At 39.8% G+C, this 16648-nt stretch overlaps 1 protein-coding gene across 3 annotated transcripts; it reads right to left on the reverse strand.

Moving 5' to 3' along the window:
* Positions 1 to 649: 649 nt before the first annotated feature.
* LOC121910149 (moesin) lies at positions 650 to 16091 on the reverse strand. 3 transcript variants are annotated; one of them, XM_042431204.1, is made up of 13 exons: positions 15710 to 16091; positions 6671 to 6754; positions 6316 to 6411; positions 5899 to 6173; positions 5673 to 5756; positions 5117 to 5263; positions 4888 to 4984; positions 4635 to 4798; positions 4056 to 4186; positions 3789 to 3949; positions 3559 to 3651; positions 2118 to 2342; positions 650 to 1511 (listed from the first exon to the last, which is right to left on the reverse strand). In XM_042431204.1, exons 1-13 carry the CDS (start codon positions 15719 to 15721, stop codon positions 1347 to 1349), a joined length of 1734 nt encoding a protein of 577 aa, XP_042287138.1. In that variant the 5' UTR covers positions 15722 to 16091; the 3' UTR covers positions 650 to 1346. The 3 variants fall into 3 exon arrangements, with proteins under 3 accessions (XP_042287138.1, XP_042287137.1, XP_042287139.1); XM_042431203.1 differs by lacking the exon at positions 15710 to 16091 and having other exon boundaries at positions 6671 to 6772; XM_042431205.1 differs by lacking the exons at positions 5899 to 6173; positions 6316 to 6411; positions 15710 to 16091 and having other exon boundaries at positions 6671 to 6729.
* Between the last annotated feature and the right edge of the window lie 557 nt (positions 16092 to 16648).

A 16648-nucleotide genomic window follows, 5' to 3' on the forward strand; every position in this document is an offset into this window, starting at 1 on the left:
GGTTATATCAATGCAAAAACATTTTATCATCCAGCATCCTCTCTGATGAGCAGAATTAAATCAGAGGGATTAAACCTCATAAAGGTGCAATTAAATCAACTTCAAATGTCCTTTCCCTTTTTTAATTTGACTGTGAAATTGAATTGATGACATTAATTTACACTAAATTTCAGAGAAAGTGATGAATGAAAGTTTCTGTGTAGAAACAGACAACCTGGATGTTGCCACAGCGGTGTTGTATAGCTGTATACACCGTGTTGTTACTCTGCAGGTAAAATTTAAACTTTTTCAGTGTATGGAGACTTTAAAACCTTTAGCTAGTGATTGAAATGCTTTACAGAAACCATCATAACAAAAAATGCAACTTTGTGGTTAGTATATTTAAATTTTATATTCGCAGATTATTTCAAATATTGAAATGAAGAGTACGCAACTGGATTTCACTGCAGTCGAAGCACACCTGTTTCCTCCTACGAACACGTTGGATGTACATCTTAGGTTTCTAGGACTATTGTGCCATATTATGTCATCAGTTTGGTGTGCAGTTATTCTGCAGATTTTAAAAAAATGTATTTCTCTGAACAATCCCTGTAGTTGTAAGCTGACTAAAAGGTGTTCAGAAAAGCAAAAACAAAAACAGACAAAGAGATCTAAATGAAATTGATCTTTAATATTGCTTTGTGAGTGGGTGTAAATACTGTTTGATTTGTAACCGTTGGTAGATTCTGAATACAGTCAAATAAAATGTAAATTGTAAAATTGCAAAAAATACTGTTCTATTGATGCACCACACAAAAACCTAGGAGTCATAATACACGCATTTCCTTATGTAGATTACAGTGCATTTTCAAACTACTGGCAATGCATCATGGGAGAAACATTATAGTCTGAAAACTCCAGCTTGCTGCTTGTGTACAGCAGAAATACGTCTACAGGTACAGTTTTCAAACTGAAATTTGGATTGGTCTCTGAGCCTTTTATTTGGAAATCATGATACAAAAATGTGACAGAAATATAAAAAGAACTTAAAAATGCTTACTCAATGTGTCATGAAATGTGGCGTGAGCCCGTTACTAATATGCTACATAAACTCCTTGTGAGGAATGTACTAATAAAATACAGTATGTCCCTTTTCAACCAGTGACTTTTCTAAATTCGGAGTTAGGAATGATAACAAATGGGTTTTTCCAGATCCATATTTGTACACTGTGCTGTGCTTGTGCAGCCATTTTCATGTTGTGGATCTGATTTATTTGGGTACAGAGAAAACAGCTTGAGTGAGGCAGGACTGCAGTCCAGGCAGAAGGGCCCAACGCTGTGGGCTTTTGCAACAGTGAACGCAGACATCACATACATTCGAACTCATCGATGCGCTGTTTGGTGTTTCCTGACCGGATCTGTCTGAGGGTCTTGTACTTGTCTCGTCCTGCTTTCATGTTCTCTGCGTGGATGATGTCATTCACTGTCTTCTTGGTCTCATCCCGAGCGTTGGCCAACTCTGAGCTTAAAGCCTGGAAAACACAGTCATCACAGTATTAATACATATCTCACCACTATGTTACAATGAGCATATGGCACTCACTCTTATCCCTGAATGTGCAAAACATGATGATAAACAATTTTTTTAGTGATTTGCATCTGTTTTTTCCATCTTACTTGGCCTAAATTTTGAAAATCCTTCTCTATCATCTGTCTGTATCATCTGTTTCTCTTTATCTTCCTCTCCTCCTTTGACTTTGGAATGGATTTAAAAAAGGAAATCAATGTGAGATGGTGAGTTTGGCCTGGATTAACCTCATCAATCTACTTCACGAGAAGAGTAAGTGTCTCTAATTTTTGGTGCAATCATGTTACCTACTTGCACACTGAAGCTGGATAACTGACACACCGACTCTCATTTGAAAACAGGGAAGCAGTAATCAGACCCACTTGGCCATTGTGTGTTTTCTATTTATTAATTTAAACACATTAAACATTCTAATTAAAAAAAACCTTAAAAGCCACTTAAAAAATACGTTATGTAAGATTGAAATTCTACAATTACCCTTCTGATCTATAACTCCAAAAATTTATTGATTGATCTACTGAATCTACTGAAGATATGAACGCAGACTTACGAGTAGATGTTTCTGCAAACGTTCGTTCTTCTCAGCCTCGGTCATGCGCTCCTCTTCGCTGCGGTCCTTGTATGTGGCGGCGGCCGTGAACTCGGCGCTGGCTTCGGCGCTGCTCTCGTCGTTCTCGTCATGCTCATTCTCTGCGGGCTCCTGAACATGAGCTGCCATGACTTTGTTTTTAAGCTCTTCTTTGGTCTTCTCCAGGTCCTCCTGCACCATGGTGGCCTGAGGGAACACGGGAATGCTGATGAAGTGATTTTGCGCTACATTTATGACCACATCCTTGTAACGATGAGTAAAGAGAGATTCAATGGATAGAAATGTACATGTATGACCATTTTGATGGCCAAGCAAACTGACAAGAGTAGGTTTTTATTAAAAGTAGTGTTTCTCCAAGAGTGTGTACTTAAATAATGACATTAATGAAAAAATGACCACTGCTCATTATTGATTAGCCTAAAGTGATGCATTTTCTCCTCCTCTCTGCTTTATCCATGTTTCCTCTGCCTTGTTTTCTCTACTTTCGACTTTTTTTCTACTACTTCTTTATTTCTTGGATACTTTTATATAAATACAGTATATATCGCAGTGCTAGTGCTATGAACGAATATGAGAAAAAGAGCCAATTACGACTAAGATTGGAATGTACTCTGACCATTTGCCAACAAGGAAACCACCACTAACTACAGCACAGCAGCCTTTTATGAGCCAGAATATTATAATGGGGCAAAAAAAGTCAAACAGGATTTCCTTAAAACAAAGACAGCCGTCACCACAAACAGCATGAGTCACGCTGCCCAAAGGGGCCGGGCTGGCACACATGGTTTTTTACTAAAAAAGACAAGAGGCGAACTGGGAGCTTTAACCCCTCCCCCAAAAAACACACAACAACACAATCCCAGGAATGTCTGTCGTCATTCTGTCCCGAGGGAGGGGCCGTGTGATCAGACTGAAATGATGTTTGATGACGACCTCATATTCTGCCTCATGTCAGATGTAGACAAAGGCCACATTCAGCTCATTTTGAATGCTACTATAGCTGATCAGGCAACACCGGTGACATTAACTCACATTTATGTTGTTGAATGAGTTTTTGTTTAGTGATTATGAAGAAAGGGAAGATACAGAATAGAGATTTAACCAGAGGCACAGCCGTGATGCCTGTAATGCATAATTGTATTGTTTGCCACCTGAAAGACGAGGAGGAAGAAGAAATGTAGCTGTTTTCTGGTTGTTTTTGAGTGTCATTGTGAACCTTCTATGTGGACCTATTCATGTTGTGGTCTTTTCCACAGTAAACAGTGTTCTCATAGTGATCTACTTTTGAATCTTGTATTATACAGTATGCTCTATTGTACTTTAATTTCCAGCAACTATGACTGTCACTGCAATCGAAGGAAGATGACATTTGGTTACGATAAAAATGTTACTTAGACTTTACCTTCTGTTGCCACTGCACTGCCTCATCTTCCTTCTTCTTCTTGGCATCTTCCAGGAGGGAAATCTTCGAAGTCAGATCAGCCAACTCTGTGGCCTAAAAGGACAACATTCTCTTTTTATTGTCAAATTGATATTTGAAGCATCAGAACACACATTTTTTCAGCCATGACATCCCTACATTTTTTTTAGTTTCAACACCTATGATTAGACAAATAGTTTCTGCTAACTGACCAGGTGCTCTTGGTTCTTCATCTGGTTCTGTGACTGTTGCAGCAGTGTCACCCTGGCATCCTCAGCCTCTTTCAGCTCAGTCTCCAGACGTTCAGCCTCATCCTGAGATCGCTTCCTCTCCTGCTCCAGCTCCAGAGCCCGCTGCGTTTGCTCCTCCAACTCTGCATAGACAGAGCACGAGCACAATGTAACGTAAGCATTAAAAAACATTGTCACCATTCATTACAGTACAACAAGCTGTTCTTTGTGTTCTGACAGGTCACCCACCTTGTTGGGCTTTCTTTGTCTGCTCCTCAATCTGCTTTAATCGCTCCATCAATTCCTCCTTTTCCTTTTCAATCTTTTCCTTTTCCTTTTCTGCAACTTCTCTTTTCCTCTTTTCATTCTCCAGCAGAGCCCTAAAGGAAATACAGACAGTACACAATGTACGAGATATTAGGTAATCTTTGTTATATAAAAGTCAATCATAACAACAATCAAGAACACTCTGTTCTATAACTTTCAAAAGTAGAACAGTATTATACACATGGTGCATAAAAATCTACTAGTAACACATGCTTGTGTCACACATTTCTACAACTGCTGTCACAACAAACAAAACTGACCCTCTTCTTGCAATGATGAGGTTATTTTTTCAAAACAAGTCACTCTGCTGCAATATACAGTAACACGCTGTGCTCACAAATTGTGGTTATTACATGTTTTTGGCACATTTAGTTGGCTATACCCTGAATTTGCTAAATGCTCTTTTTGAGCAACGTAGAACGTTCGTTCAAACATCAGAGGTCACAGCGTAGGACGATCAAAATTATATGTTTCCTCTGATGAGGGTGTTATGACTCTTACCTCTCCATCTTCTTGTGATTCTTCTCCTCCCGAGCCTGAGCCTTCATCTGCTGCACTTCAATGGTGTCAGGTTTGCGGCGGCGCATATACAGCTCATGGTTGCCCATGCATAGTGCCAGAATGCGCTTGTTGATGCGCAGTCTCGGAGCATAGAATACAAAGTCCTACAACAACAACATTAAAGACTTTTAATATAAGTTATACACAGACAGGTGACTCATCAGTAGGTTTATATTTTTAAGAGTTAACATACAGGTGCTTTCTTGTCAATTGGTTTAATGACAAACTTCTTGTCATTGAAGGAAATGTTCCTGATTTCACTCCAAGGAAATCCAATTTTGGGCGTCATTCTGTTGAAGACAAAAACACAAACTCAGATTCAGCTGCATGACATTGTGCATAGAAATTAGTACAGATAATAAATTCCAATTATGCAAAGCATTGCATAATGACAACGAATGCATTGTTGTGTAATCACTCACTTATCATTCTGTTCATAAATGTTGAGTCCCAAAGCATCCACACCCAACCAAAGTTCTGTTCCTTTCTTATTTTTGATGCTGAAGTAGTTGACTCCATACATCTCGAGATCTTGAGCAATCTTCAGATACTCCATCATGGATTCCTCTCTGTGGACAAAGAAGATCCGTCTTTAGTTAGTGCTAAAGAGATAAAGGAGCACAAAAGCATTGGCTGTTAAGAGTTGTATGAGTTATGAGAGTATGAAGCAGTAGTCTACACTCTGCCTGACCCTGGTCACACCACACAACTAATCAGACAATGCTGAGCTCAAGGTGGCATGTCCCAGGGATGTGTTAAATGTTCAGCAACGAGGTGGAAAACAAACCCTGAGAAGAACAAGACAATAAGCAGGAAAGTTAAAGCTACACATTTTCAAGGTAGTGGAGTTAGATTGTGACCCGGTGTTTGCTAAAATGTCTTAAGACCAGCAGCAACACTGAGAAGAAGACTGAGAAATGAGTGTGAGGGATCCCTTTGAAATACCACTTGTGTGCGTATATGTTTTTTAGCGGTTACCTCATCATGCCCTTGTGCTCTTCGTGCCACACTTGAATCCTCTCCTCCCACTGGTCCTTGCTGAGTTTGTGCTGGTCCAGAACTCTGAAGAACATGAGACATCCGAATGTCAGAAGTCATGCAGGGAAAAATGTCTCATACTGCACAACAACACTGGCTGATAGGGGACCTCTATCTGACATTAACTGATATCAGAAACCTGCAGTGTTGATAATGACAGCGTTACCTCTGAGGGAGCAGTGGTTCACTGGACAGGTAGCCTGGTGTGTGGACTTCCTTGTTGTAGTCAGCATACTTGGCTTGCACTGCATAGGAGGCCAGGAGGACTGCAGTCTCTGGAGGGCAGTAGATGTCGTCATTTAAGATTCCCTCCTTCACCTGCAGGAAGAACAGCCGCTGCGTGGCATCCTGGATTAACTCCTCTGACACATCCTCGGGGAAGAATTTGGCACGGAACTTAAACAGCAGCGGGCTTTCCTTCCTCACATCCTGGGCCGTCACCTAAAATAAAATGTGACATGAATTGAGGTTAGAGGTATACGTCTGTAAATAATTCCACAGAATAGTTCAGTCTTGACCAAGGAAGGTAGAAGTGTGTACTGGATAATTCTTTTGTTGTGAGGCAAAATATTGAAGAGCTCACCTTCTTGTTGAGCTTGAGCCATGTAGAGAAACCCTTTGTATCCTGGTACTGGAGTCCAAAGTACCAAACCTCCCGCAGTCCAATGGTCTTAACAACCTTTAAACAAACAAGTGTAATTAATGTGCCTCCACAGGCAACAGGTGTCTTGGGGAAAGAATATTTTTCATGCTACATCAAACAAATACACATACAAATACAAATATTTTGAAGGCTAATATTTGACAGTAACGTAGGGGTTAAAAATACTCCCAAAAATACATCACATGCAAAAACAAACAAAAAACAGAACTTGTGACAGTCTGATGACAGATGATGAAAGAACAGATGGAAAATGGAAATTATTAGTATCTCATACCTGGTCAAAGAGTTGCTTTCCTGTTGTATTAGGCTGAATGGCAAACTCCAGTTCAGCATCCATTGTGGTGACTCTTACACTAATCTGTGGAAGAGAGCACATTGGAAGAGGGATTATAATTCTTGGCATGATCAAGGAGATTTCTGACTCTTGTGTCTCAAAGAAGCAGATCACTGATCAATCTATGAATAATGTGAACTTTTCAGAATTTGCCCTTTTTCAAATGACTTTACTCAAGTGATTCAAGATGGAAAGTTGAAAATAAAAAGAATCAAAATCGAAACAGCAGAACCAGAGATATCATCTTTTTTATGCCACACATTCTTCTTCCTTGTCAAGAGCCGCGCCTACATTACCCATAGTGCAACTCAAGTTGAAGATTGAGGTGTGTTATGCTAGTAGCTGCTCATGTAGCCCTGAGCTGCGAGCCTCGAGCAGAGATGAGGAATGGGCTGCAGAGGTCTGGTAACCTCACTTCTTTCTAACTCTACACCCCAGAATCACTTGTGGTAAAATATCAGAATTGCGCACCAAAAAAAGTTTCATACAACTTTTTTCATACGCAGTAGCACCTAGCCTAGCACCAAGACCCGTAAACAGACAATGATTTTTTGAAATCAATGTACCCCTTTAAGATGAAAAAACTATATTTTTTCACATGTAAAATTAGAAAATGTCTTCCTTCGATGCCCCCCCCCCCCCCCCCCCCCCCCCCCCCAGTTAAAAAACCCTTGCTGACCCAGGGACACAGGGATGAATGGGGTGATGGGTTGACAGTAACAAAATTATATCTTGATATAACTCATGAAAGATCATCTTTCTTGGCCCCATACTGTGTACAACAAACATGCCAATCTGGCTCTGTCTCAGTATAGAACTTATCTACAGGAAGTAACCACATCCTCTGGTGGCTGGGCCTTGTGAGGCGCTGCTGCTAAACACTGAGCTCTCATGAGAGTCGCCTACATCCTGTCATGTATCAACCAACCTGTCAGCTTTCTGTAGCATGAAATGAATGAGTAGGCTGTGTAATGTAGGTTTGTTTCCTCTTCAGGTAAAACAGCTTGTTATTTAGCCAGTGAGGCACTTCTTATTTAAGTGTCTAAGAATGTTTGTTAGGCCAAATTATATGTCAAGAGTTGAATACATGTATTTAACCTAGTCCCCCTCAAAGAGGTCGCCCAGAGAATAAATTGATTCTGTGTTTAGTAAACTGACCATGTAGGCATTTCTCATTTTCTCTGTCCTCTTCGAAACGACAAAAACAGCAGCATGTATGTCTATTGGGAAATAACTGTGCAGGCTGAGGCCCACGCCTGCCCTGAACAACAATGGTATGCATTATTTCCCAGTTGTGTGGCTGATTAGAGTTGCGTTCTTTCCCACTCATGTCAGCAGGACCCCATTTACTGCTCAGGACACTTGCCCCTGTGTCACTTCCTGTCATCACCAGCAGTCAGGCCTGGAGTGAAACCTACAATCTGGGCCTACACTGAACTCCAACACAGATGCCTGGAGACGTCTAGACATATCGCTCTTCAAACTGACAGTTATGAACTCTGATGAAGATTTTTTCATTTGTGCAGTTCATGACCACCCTGCTGGGGTTTAAGCAGTTTCATTTCCTGAGTCAGAATGGCTAATCTTGCATGAAAAAGGAACTACGCTCATACATTTTCTGCCTGGTTAGGGTGTGTCTCTCATGGCCAGAATTCAAAAACACTTAACTCACTATTATTAGCACACACTCAAAAACACCCCGCTCAGTACCACATGTCATGTTTCCATGCTCTACTCTTAACAGTTTTTCTCACACCAAAACTAAAGTGGAGAATAAATTCTTAATTCTTTCAACAATCATATATTTAGAGGCATATCTACAGACTCTTTCTGACAGAGTTGTATTGATATTTTGCTTTTTGACAAGCTACACACTTACTGAATGAGACGTATGTCTCCATTTGCTTAATCCTTGCTTATTGTTCTGTGTCCTATTACAACTACTTATTCCATACAACAGTTATGTTGAGTAAGTCCCGTGTCACTAAAAGTAATATTAAGGATTTCCAATGAGCTAACAGCTAACAGCTGTTCACTTTAATGTGAATATACTGAGTCTCTCTCTCTCTCTTTCACATCTAGTTAGCGTCACATCAAGATAATTGTACAAATGGCTAAAAATCCAAATAATTTAGAAATTGGCCCAATAAATTAAGACTTAATAATAACTAATGACTGTTTTTATACAAGCTGACTGATTGCTGTAGTAATATCATCGAGAGAGAAAATTAAAGCATTACCTAGCAGTTGTAGGAAGTGAACAAGCTTAAAAATACAAACAAAAAAAAACTATATGGCCAATAAAAAGCTTATGCAAAAATGGAGAAGTTAACCCAAAAGTAAAACCTGGGAAACACCACAGGTAATTTTGCCAAGGAAGAGGAAGTGAAACTTCCAGAAAAGGCGAGATTTAAATAACAGAAAAGCCCAGAGTACGCCCAGTGATGGAGACACAGTCTAGCATGCATTCTTCATGTACTTCCTGGTTATATTAAAAAGTTCACTAAAAATATTATACTGGGAACACTTGACATCCCAACACTCAAGACTCACAGCCCTTCCATTTCCACACCAGTGTTATCTCAGTGTGCTGTTCACAATCACAATCCTTCCAACCAAAGCCAAGACGACAAGGAAGATGCTAGTAAGTGGAACAGGGAGGAACAAAAATGTGGACCACATCCTTATGTATATGTATGACTATATGTATCTTTAGTGTGACAGAGGAACAGGATTTGTAATCAGAAGGATCCCTTCATTGTGTTAATACCCTGGTTAATTTGACATGACCATACCTGGTTCTTAGAAATTCCCAGTGTGACAATATACTTTGTATGAGTGGTTATCTCTTCACATCAGCACATCTCACAACCAATCATTCTTTTAAATACCATCTTAAGTGTGACAAACATAACCAAAGTCACTATACATATAATAACGGCTGATAAATCTGAGACATACTTCTGAGTTAATGACATCCATAACAGTCACACAAGATCAGCAACTAAGGTCAACAACTTCTTAATAATGGATTCACTCACAGCCTATCTGAAAGACAAACTGTGGTGTAAAAAAGCCAAGAAAGAATAAACAGTTATATTAAAATGACCTCAACACTCCTCACAACATACACTACAGTGTACAGTTGACAGTTTAGGCAATGCCAAGCTGAAAATGAAGTGTGAAAATGTGGAAAAATGTGATGGTGATGACCTATCCTGTGTGGGGCACAGCACAACAGCCTTGTTATATTATTGCTTGAAGCCAATAATACAAGAGAAATCATGTGAAAAGACTTGTGAGCAAGACAACAAGCATGTTTATATCCTCTGAAGCCAATATACAAATACTGCTCTTTAATAGAGAACTGGGTTTGCAGTGAGCCCCAAGGAAAATATCTATATGCTGCAAAATACAATTCAGTCTCTTATTTCAGTCATTTGGATTTCCTCTTTGAGGTCACCTTGTGTCAAAGTTGAAATAAGTTAAACACTGGGCACAAAAGTTCTGCCATCCAATGAAAGCCTATAGCTAAAGCTGACAAACTGGGTGACAGGAAGCAGGAGGATGGAGAAGAGGATGAGGTTTATTTCTAAGTAGGGGAAACTACACACACACACACACACACACACAAACACGGAAGAGGGGTCTTTTGGAGCTGTTTCCCATGACCAGTGTTTATGGAATTGATCAAAACAAGCATACAGAGAAAGTCTCTTTATTATTCTTAGCTAAAGCAGCCATTGCTGTGGTGTCAGGTGCTTTCTCCTCTCTTCTCTTCTTCATTTACACCAGATTCTGTTGAATGGTTTTTTTTTTATCATCTTCTTTTGACTGTTTTATTTCAGACCTGTCATTTTGGTCCTCAGTATGTTTCTGCCTCATCTGACGTGTCACCAGCTTGAACATCTGTCCCGCACTGCCCCACTAGTTATGATATTCATACCATGTCAGTTAGATGCTCATATAGACATTTTGACTAGTCATTGCGGGAAAAGCACAGGTAGAACTGATAACATTAACAGTCAATTCAAGTGTGACGTGAACTCATACTGTACTGGTGAACCATCAAACTATACCAGGGCCATGAATCTGTAAAATCTAAATGGAGTTCAGCCATTCAACATTGTTATCAATTGCACCTGTGAATTTCCTGTTTTGAAATGTCAAAATCATAGACTGTATATAAAGATGAGGTGTGAAATCACCCATTGGTTCTGTGTTGGAGCCGGTCTGAAGCCAAGAGATGCAGCTTATGGTTGGCGCCATCTTTTCCATTTGACTCATTGAAAAAATGATAGACTTGAGGCTTTTTGAATGGGAGTCAACTGGAGCCAGCATCTAACGGCTGTCAGTGGCTTTGCACTTTAAAGTATTTCCACATTGGCTTTAGCCTCAATCTGTGGTAGTTGGATAAAATGTGTGCTTTGAGAAAGGTCAATACCTTGCCAGATTTACTTAAGTTGCCTCAGCGTTCCTGTTCAGCCTGCCAACCTTTAGTCTGATGACCTACTGCGTTCCTTTTGTAATTGTTTGCCTGCCGTCACGCTGCAAGAAAAGACTATTTTTACCCCACTGGCTTTGTCTGCCAAGTCTGCTTTTAAGTTGAAATCATGTGTTAAGATTGTTACAGCTATATATATATATAAAAATGTAGAATCAACAAAATGATTCTACAGCAACATGGAGGTGCTAATGCTTATCTAACTAAATATTTGATATGTCTAATATAACTTTTCATATACATAATTCCATGTTTCCAGAGCACTGTAGTTCAATCCCCACAAATTACCAGACCTCCTGCAGTTCTGATAACATGTGAAGGTACATCCAAGCCCATGTAGGGTATTTACTTCATCAAACTTTCAGTGAAAGCATGTTAAGTCTTGATTTGTTCTTGCTGCTCCTCACTCATACTTGTTAACAGGAGCACGGTTGCCATAAAAATCAGTAGCAGAGGAATGATGCTGAATCATCAGCAGATCAAGAGCAGGACACAATGTTTACCACATAAACACAACAAGAAAGCTCACTGTTGTGCTTTGCTCATGCTAATCTTTTATGTACACAGTTTGAATGTTGCTGGTTTTACTAGACACTTTCATTTAAAGGAGTGCCAAATAATCAATTCATTCATCTAAGTGTTATGAATGTAATAACTATAATGGTAAACTATACCCCACACAACATTAGATGATTTCAACTGAGAATAGTTAAGATCCATTCCAACAGCGGCTATAAAAATCGACAGAGTAGGTATATAAAAAAGATGACCAGAGTACTTACTTTCAGAAATTTGATTTTCTCACAAAATCCAAACAGAAAACATTAAACTATCTGTGTGTTACACCCAAAGTTTTTGATTGCAGTTTGTCCACCAACTCTACCTCTACAAACTGTTAATCTGCTCTGCTATGTGCACTACAGACTCATTTAATCCCCTGCTTGCATACCTCTGGGTCTTTCCATTTGCCATTTCTCCATAGCCACACTTGTTGAAAGTTTGGTCCTTCTAACAAGAACACTACATCTGTCATGATTTCTACACAGTGGGCTAAAATTGGTGAGTTATGCTCAAGTTTTGAACAATAGGCTGCTTTTGTATTTACGGATGAAAAGTAGATATCAGTAACATTATTCAACAGTTATCATTTGGGTAAAATTGCTTGCTGTACTAACAAAGCAACAACACAGTAACTTATTAACAAATTTTAATGTAGATACAGAAGATGAAACTGTAACTGTTGTTAAGGCCTAAACAGTAGATCAGTGAACTGGAAAATCATCTTTTTGTTACAACATGATCAACTGAAACAGTCAGATTTTAACAATAAAACCAAACAGGATATAATTTCTGTCTTTGTTTAGTCTGTGAGAAAAAAGAGGCTTTTTAAAAATGACCATATGTGCACTGGGGATGCTTATGATTAAAGCAGTTAATAAGTCACAACTAAGCATCACAGCAACATCTGAGTCATTTGAAAAACGAATACAGCTCCGTTAAGATGTCAAATAACTCTTCAAAGTCTGACAAACACAGACTAAAAGTGAATCCTGAACTTGTTGCACTGCTGTAATGCAATCTAAAGTGGTGCATGGCATCTGAGGACCACGCTGGGGGAAGCAGGGTGGAGAACAGCTAGACCGTGATGTGAAAGTCCATATAAGGCTGCAGGCGAGGAAATTACCAGAAAGGAACTGATGTAAGTGCAGAAACCTTGAGTCACAATATGACTTCCTTGGGAAACTGAGGCACTGCCAAAAGGAGCACAGCAAAGGCAGAGTTTCTTAATAATTATTGTTTTCGTGAGCATCAAGGTTGTTACAGTTTACCAAAACATTAAATAAATAAAGTATGTTTGAAAAACTAGGTCACCAAAACAGTTAATGGAAAAACTTTTTTTTTTTTTTTTAAGCCTGAACTTGTTCTGCCTGAGCCAGCTTGTTGTGGATGTGGCTATGAATCGGGAGCACAACTTTCACTGGGAGCGAGCTTTGGAGGTTCTGCTGAATCAGTGTATCTAACTTCCCCCTTTCATACAATTTGTGTTGCAATAACAGGTCTGTGTTTTAACCATTTCGTCGTTGATACCACAATCCACCAGGTGCGATGATACTGGGAAGGGATAACTTTGTATTCTGACAAGATATAGCTTAATGCAGCTGCACAAAGCTGCTCTCTAGTTTATATTTTTAGCTCTGGCAGCAGATCATAGGTTGCTAATCGATGAATATAAACCTTATTGTTCTACATATCCCACAATCCTTCCTTGTCATCATGCATTGCCCTGTACTGCTTCCTTTTCATCATCTATTCTGTCCACTACCAGTTTCCTCTTTTCTAATGTTGCTGCTTTATCATGCACAGGCAAAGGCCTCTACAACACAGCTGCACTTTTCCTGTAGCAGCCCGTCATTTGTGAACTGATTATGATTGCCTAACAGCTTCTTTTGAGGTCCCCAGCTGTCACTGCAGTAGCTGCTTTACACATAAGCTTCAACAACTTCTGGTGTTGTTGAGGCTAACTGTGTCCCTGCTGCACTCTGCAAAGATTTGGCTCTAAGTGACAAGCTAAAAATATATATCAAGAGCATAGTAAACACTTGCAGTGTTGAAATGTAAATAAAACTCCACTGTGTGTGTATGATGGCATATTGTATTAATCATGACTGCATTATGGAAAATGGCTTCATTACAGAAAACGACTTAGAGTTAGCACTTAAATTGCTAAACTGGTAACTTAAACCTCTTATTACACAGAGGTATACCATCACCACGCTCTGTACTATTCATAATGATGCACAAAACACTACATTTAAACACTGCACTGTTCTAGGAAGGCACAGATTCAGATTCCTCCTTGCAGTACATAAAATTTCAAGCAACATGATATGAATGGATATGTCCATTTATAGCTAATAACTAATGAATACCCCTTTGTTATTAACTGCCCCAATAGCAAAATGTTTACTACTCAACATTTACATAAACAGTTATTTAAAAGTTTATTTCAGAATGATATGATTAGAGGCATATTTTTCAGAAAGAAACCAGGGCAGTGAGGTCTCTTTAAGAATATACTCTAAATGCCAGGATGCTATGTTTTTTTTCCGGCTGACAGCTGGAAAAAATATTGAGGAAGTACGGGTACTAGCAAAAACACTACTGCAGGAAGAGAGCAGCTACAAGTCATGGTACCATTTGTATTTCTCTTTGTACTGTGGAAGTGCCTGAATTCAGTTTTCATGATATGGAAAGTCAGAGGTGCATTTTATGTATCTGCTATTTTGCTGCTGCCAAATGTTATTAATATAGTGTTTATAACATGGGGTACATTGTGAACTGAAAGCAGGTAGCCATGGTGGATCAGACACACAATCTGGAGTTGCTCCATAGAAAAAAACAATTTGATTTAATGAATTACACTGCACTATGACATGTAAATGGCCTTGTGTAGTATCACCTTCATCTCATGGGTCACGAGTGAGTTTTTTGTAATGTTTCCTTTATTGTCAGAGTGTCCATGTGGGTATCGTAAGCTCAAAACCAACAGATTTTTAGTTTTTTTATTATCTTAATTCAATAGACATTATACCGAGTCAAAGCCCAACATTTCCTCTCACTCTTTCATCGGGGGGGCAAACAGAAGTGATGTTAGAAACCACTTTCACTTTTGTGAAAGCCACTGATGGATGTTTAAGCGCTGGGCTTTGACTCATCACATTTCTGTTTGAATAAAAGAAAGAGTGAAGTGTGTGTGTGTGTGTGTGCGGCCCTCCTTCTCTTCTTTGTTCAGAGCTACACCAGCACCAGCCCAAATCTACTGAGCTCCTTCATCTGAAATCACAGAACAGTCTTATCTGTGGCAAAATGGCATAATAGCATTAAAAGCTCCCTCTTATGCCACCTCCACGTTTTAAGTTTAGCCTCCATTTGCTCCAGCTTTAGGCAGTCTGAGAGCACAGCTGGGCTGAATGACAGTTCAGATCCCTCCTTGTTGGACCTGACTAAGAGGGAGGGAGGCCTTGGGAGGACTAGCTCGCTGTGCTACAGCAGGCCACACTGCGGCTTCCCCCCGATAAAAAACCTCTCCTAAAAATGTGATATCTGGCTCTTCAGTGGTGTGGAGAGCTTTACAGTAACGTCACACCGCACCATAGCGAGCCTGAAGGCCTAAATGAAAGATCTGATTTAAGGCGCTAATTTTAATGAACAGAGAGGCGGGAGCGCGCACGCGCACACACATAACGGAAAGTATCGGTAATCCTCGGCTGAGTTTTAAATCATATAAATGACTTTTAAATACCGTAATTTAGATGTCAAAGAGATAGTATGTGATGAAATAACAGTCACTATGAAGTTTCAGCGTCAAACTGTGAGTCATAATGAGGATATTAACGTTACAGGACTATTATTGGAGAGAGAGACAAAAAGAGAGATTTTTTAAATGAGAATATGAAAGCAGTGTTCAGTCTTACCGTCTTCGGCATCTTTCCTTTCTTTTACGTCCGGTTCAGCTTTTATAAAACAGAGTTAGTAAAACAGACGAGCGGTTAGCGAAACCAGAGGAAAACTTTTTCCCATCAGAACAAACGGCGCCGATCAAACGTGACTTTTAGCTTCAGCACGAGGAGTTGTTTCCAGCCTGACGCTCGTGGGAGTATATTTTTCTTTGTTTCGCCTTAAAGTGAAATGGACTGAAAGCTTGATTTCCTGCTAACGGTACCCCTGACTGCAAAACCACACCCAGGCCGATGACAGGACAGCAGCCAGCCAGACTGAAAATGAGGGTTCAGGGTAGCAGACTCCGCCTGCAGCAGCTGCATCATCATGGCTGCAGTTCGCCTTTCTCAACCCTCAGCAGCGCTTCACCCTCACAGACACAATAAACACAGCGCCGTAGTCTCATGCTCAAAATAATTGCTCTAACTCATGGATCAGAAAAATTCATCATCAGACTATCATTTAAAAACCATTAAGACACGCCTAACATGGGCCCATGGTTATAAAAAGCCTGCAACATACCTCACAGAATGAAGTAGTAGAAAGTGTTTGTATTAAGTCAATTGGCATTCATTTCAGCTTGAACTTATTGTGTCTTGTTTAGACGGGGCGGCCATGTGCTTATGATGGCCTATTGCACACACCCTGGCATTGTATGTGGGACCCAGTGGACCAGTGGTTATCATCCATGCATCATTAAAATCTAAGTTGTCACTGTGTTTCTTTCTGCACATACTGTATACCACTAAGATCCACTCTGGTTGGCTTCATATAGTTTTTCAGTACAATAGTTTCAGTGCATCTGACTTTGATCTCTGTGTTCTCTCTGTTACAGACATAAAGGAAGTGAGTGCAATGAACTGTGCATTCCTGTTGTTTAACCCTGAGGAAGAAGAAGATGGTGCAGAGACAGT

Source organism: Thunnus maccoyii, chromosome 13 (genome assembly GCF_910596095.1).
Source record: "Thunnus maccoyii chromosome 13, fThuMac1.1, whole genome shotgun sequence".
Classification (NCBI taxonomy): domain Eukaryota; kingdom Metazoa; phylum Chordata; class Actinopteri; order Scombriformes; family Scombridae; genus Thunnus; species Thunnus maccoyii.

What these genes read in the sequence shown, in the direction of transcription:
- LOC121910149 (XM_042431203.1), bottom strand. Translation starts at nt 6,772, where the DNA reads ATGTGCTCTCTTCCACAGATTAGTGTAAGAGTCACCACAATGGATGCT. An exon ending in GAAAGCAACTCTTTGACCAG is followed by an intron (nt 6,412 to 6,670) that starts GTATGAGATACT and finishes GTTTGTTTAAAG; the next exon opens with GTTGTTAAGACCATTGGACT. An exon ending in GAACCACTGCTCCCTCAGAG is followed by an intron (nt 5,757 to 5,898) that starts GTAACGCTGTCA and finishes CATGTTCTTCAG; the next exon opens with AGTTCTGGACCAGCACAAAC.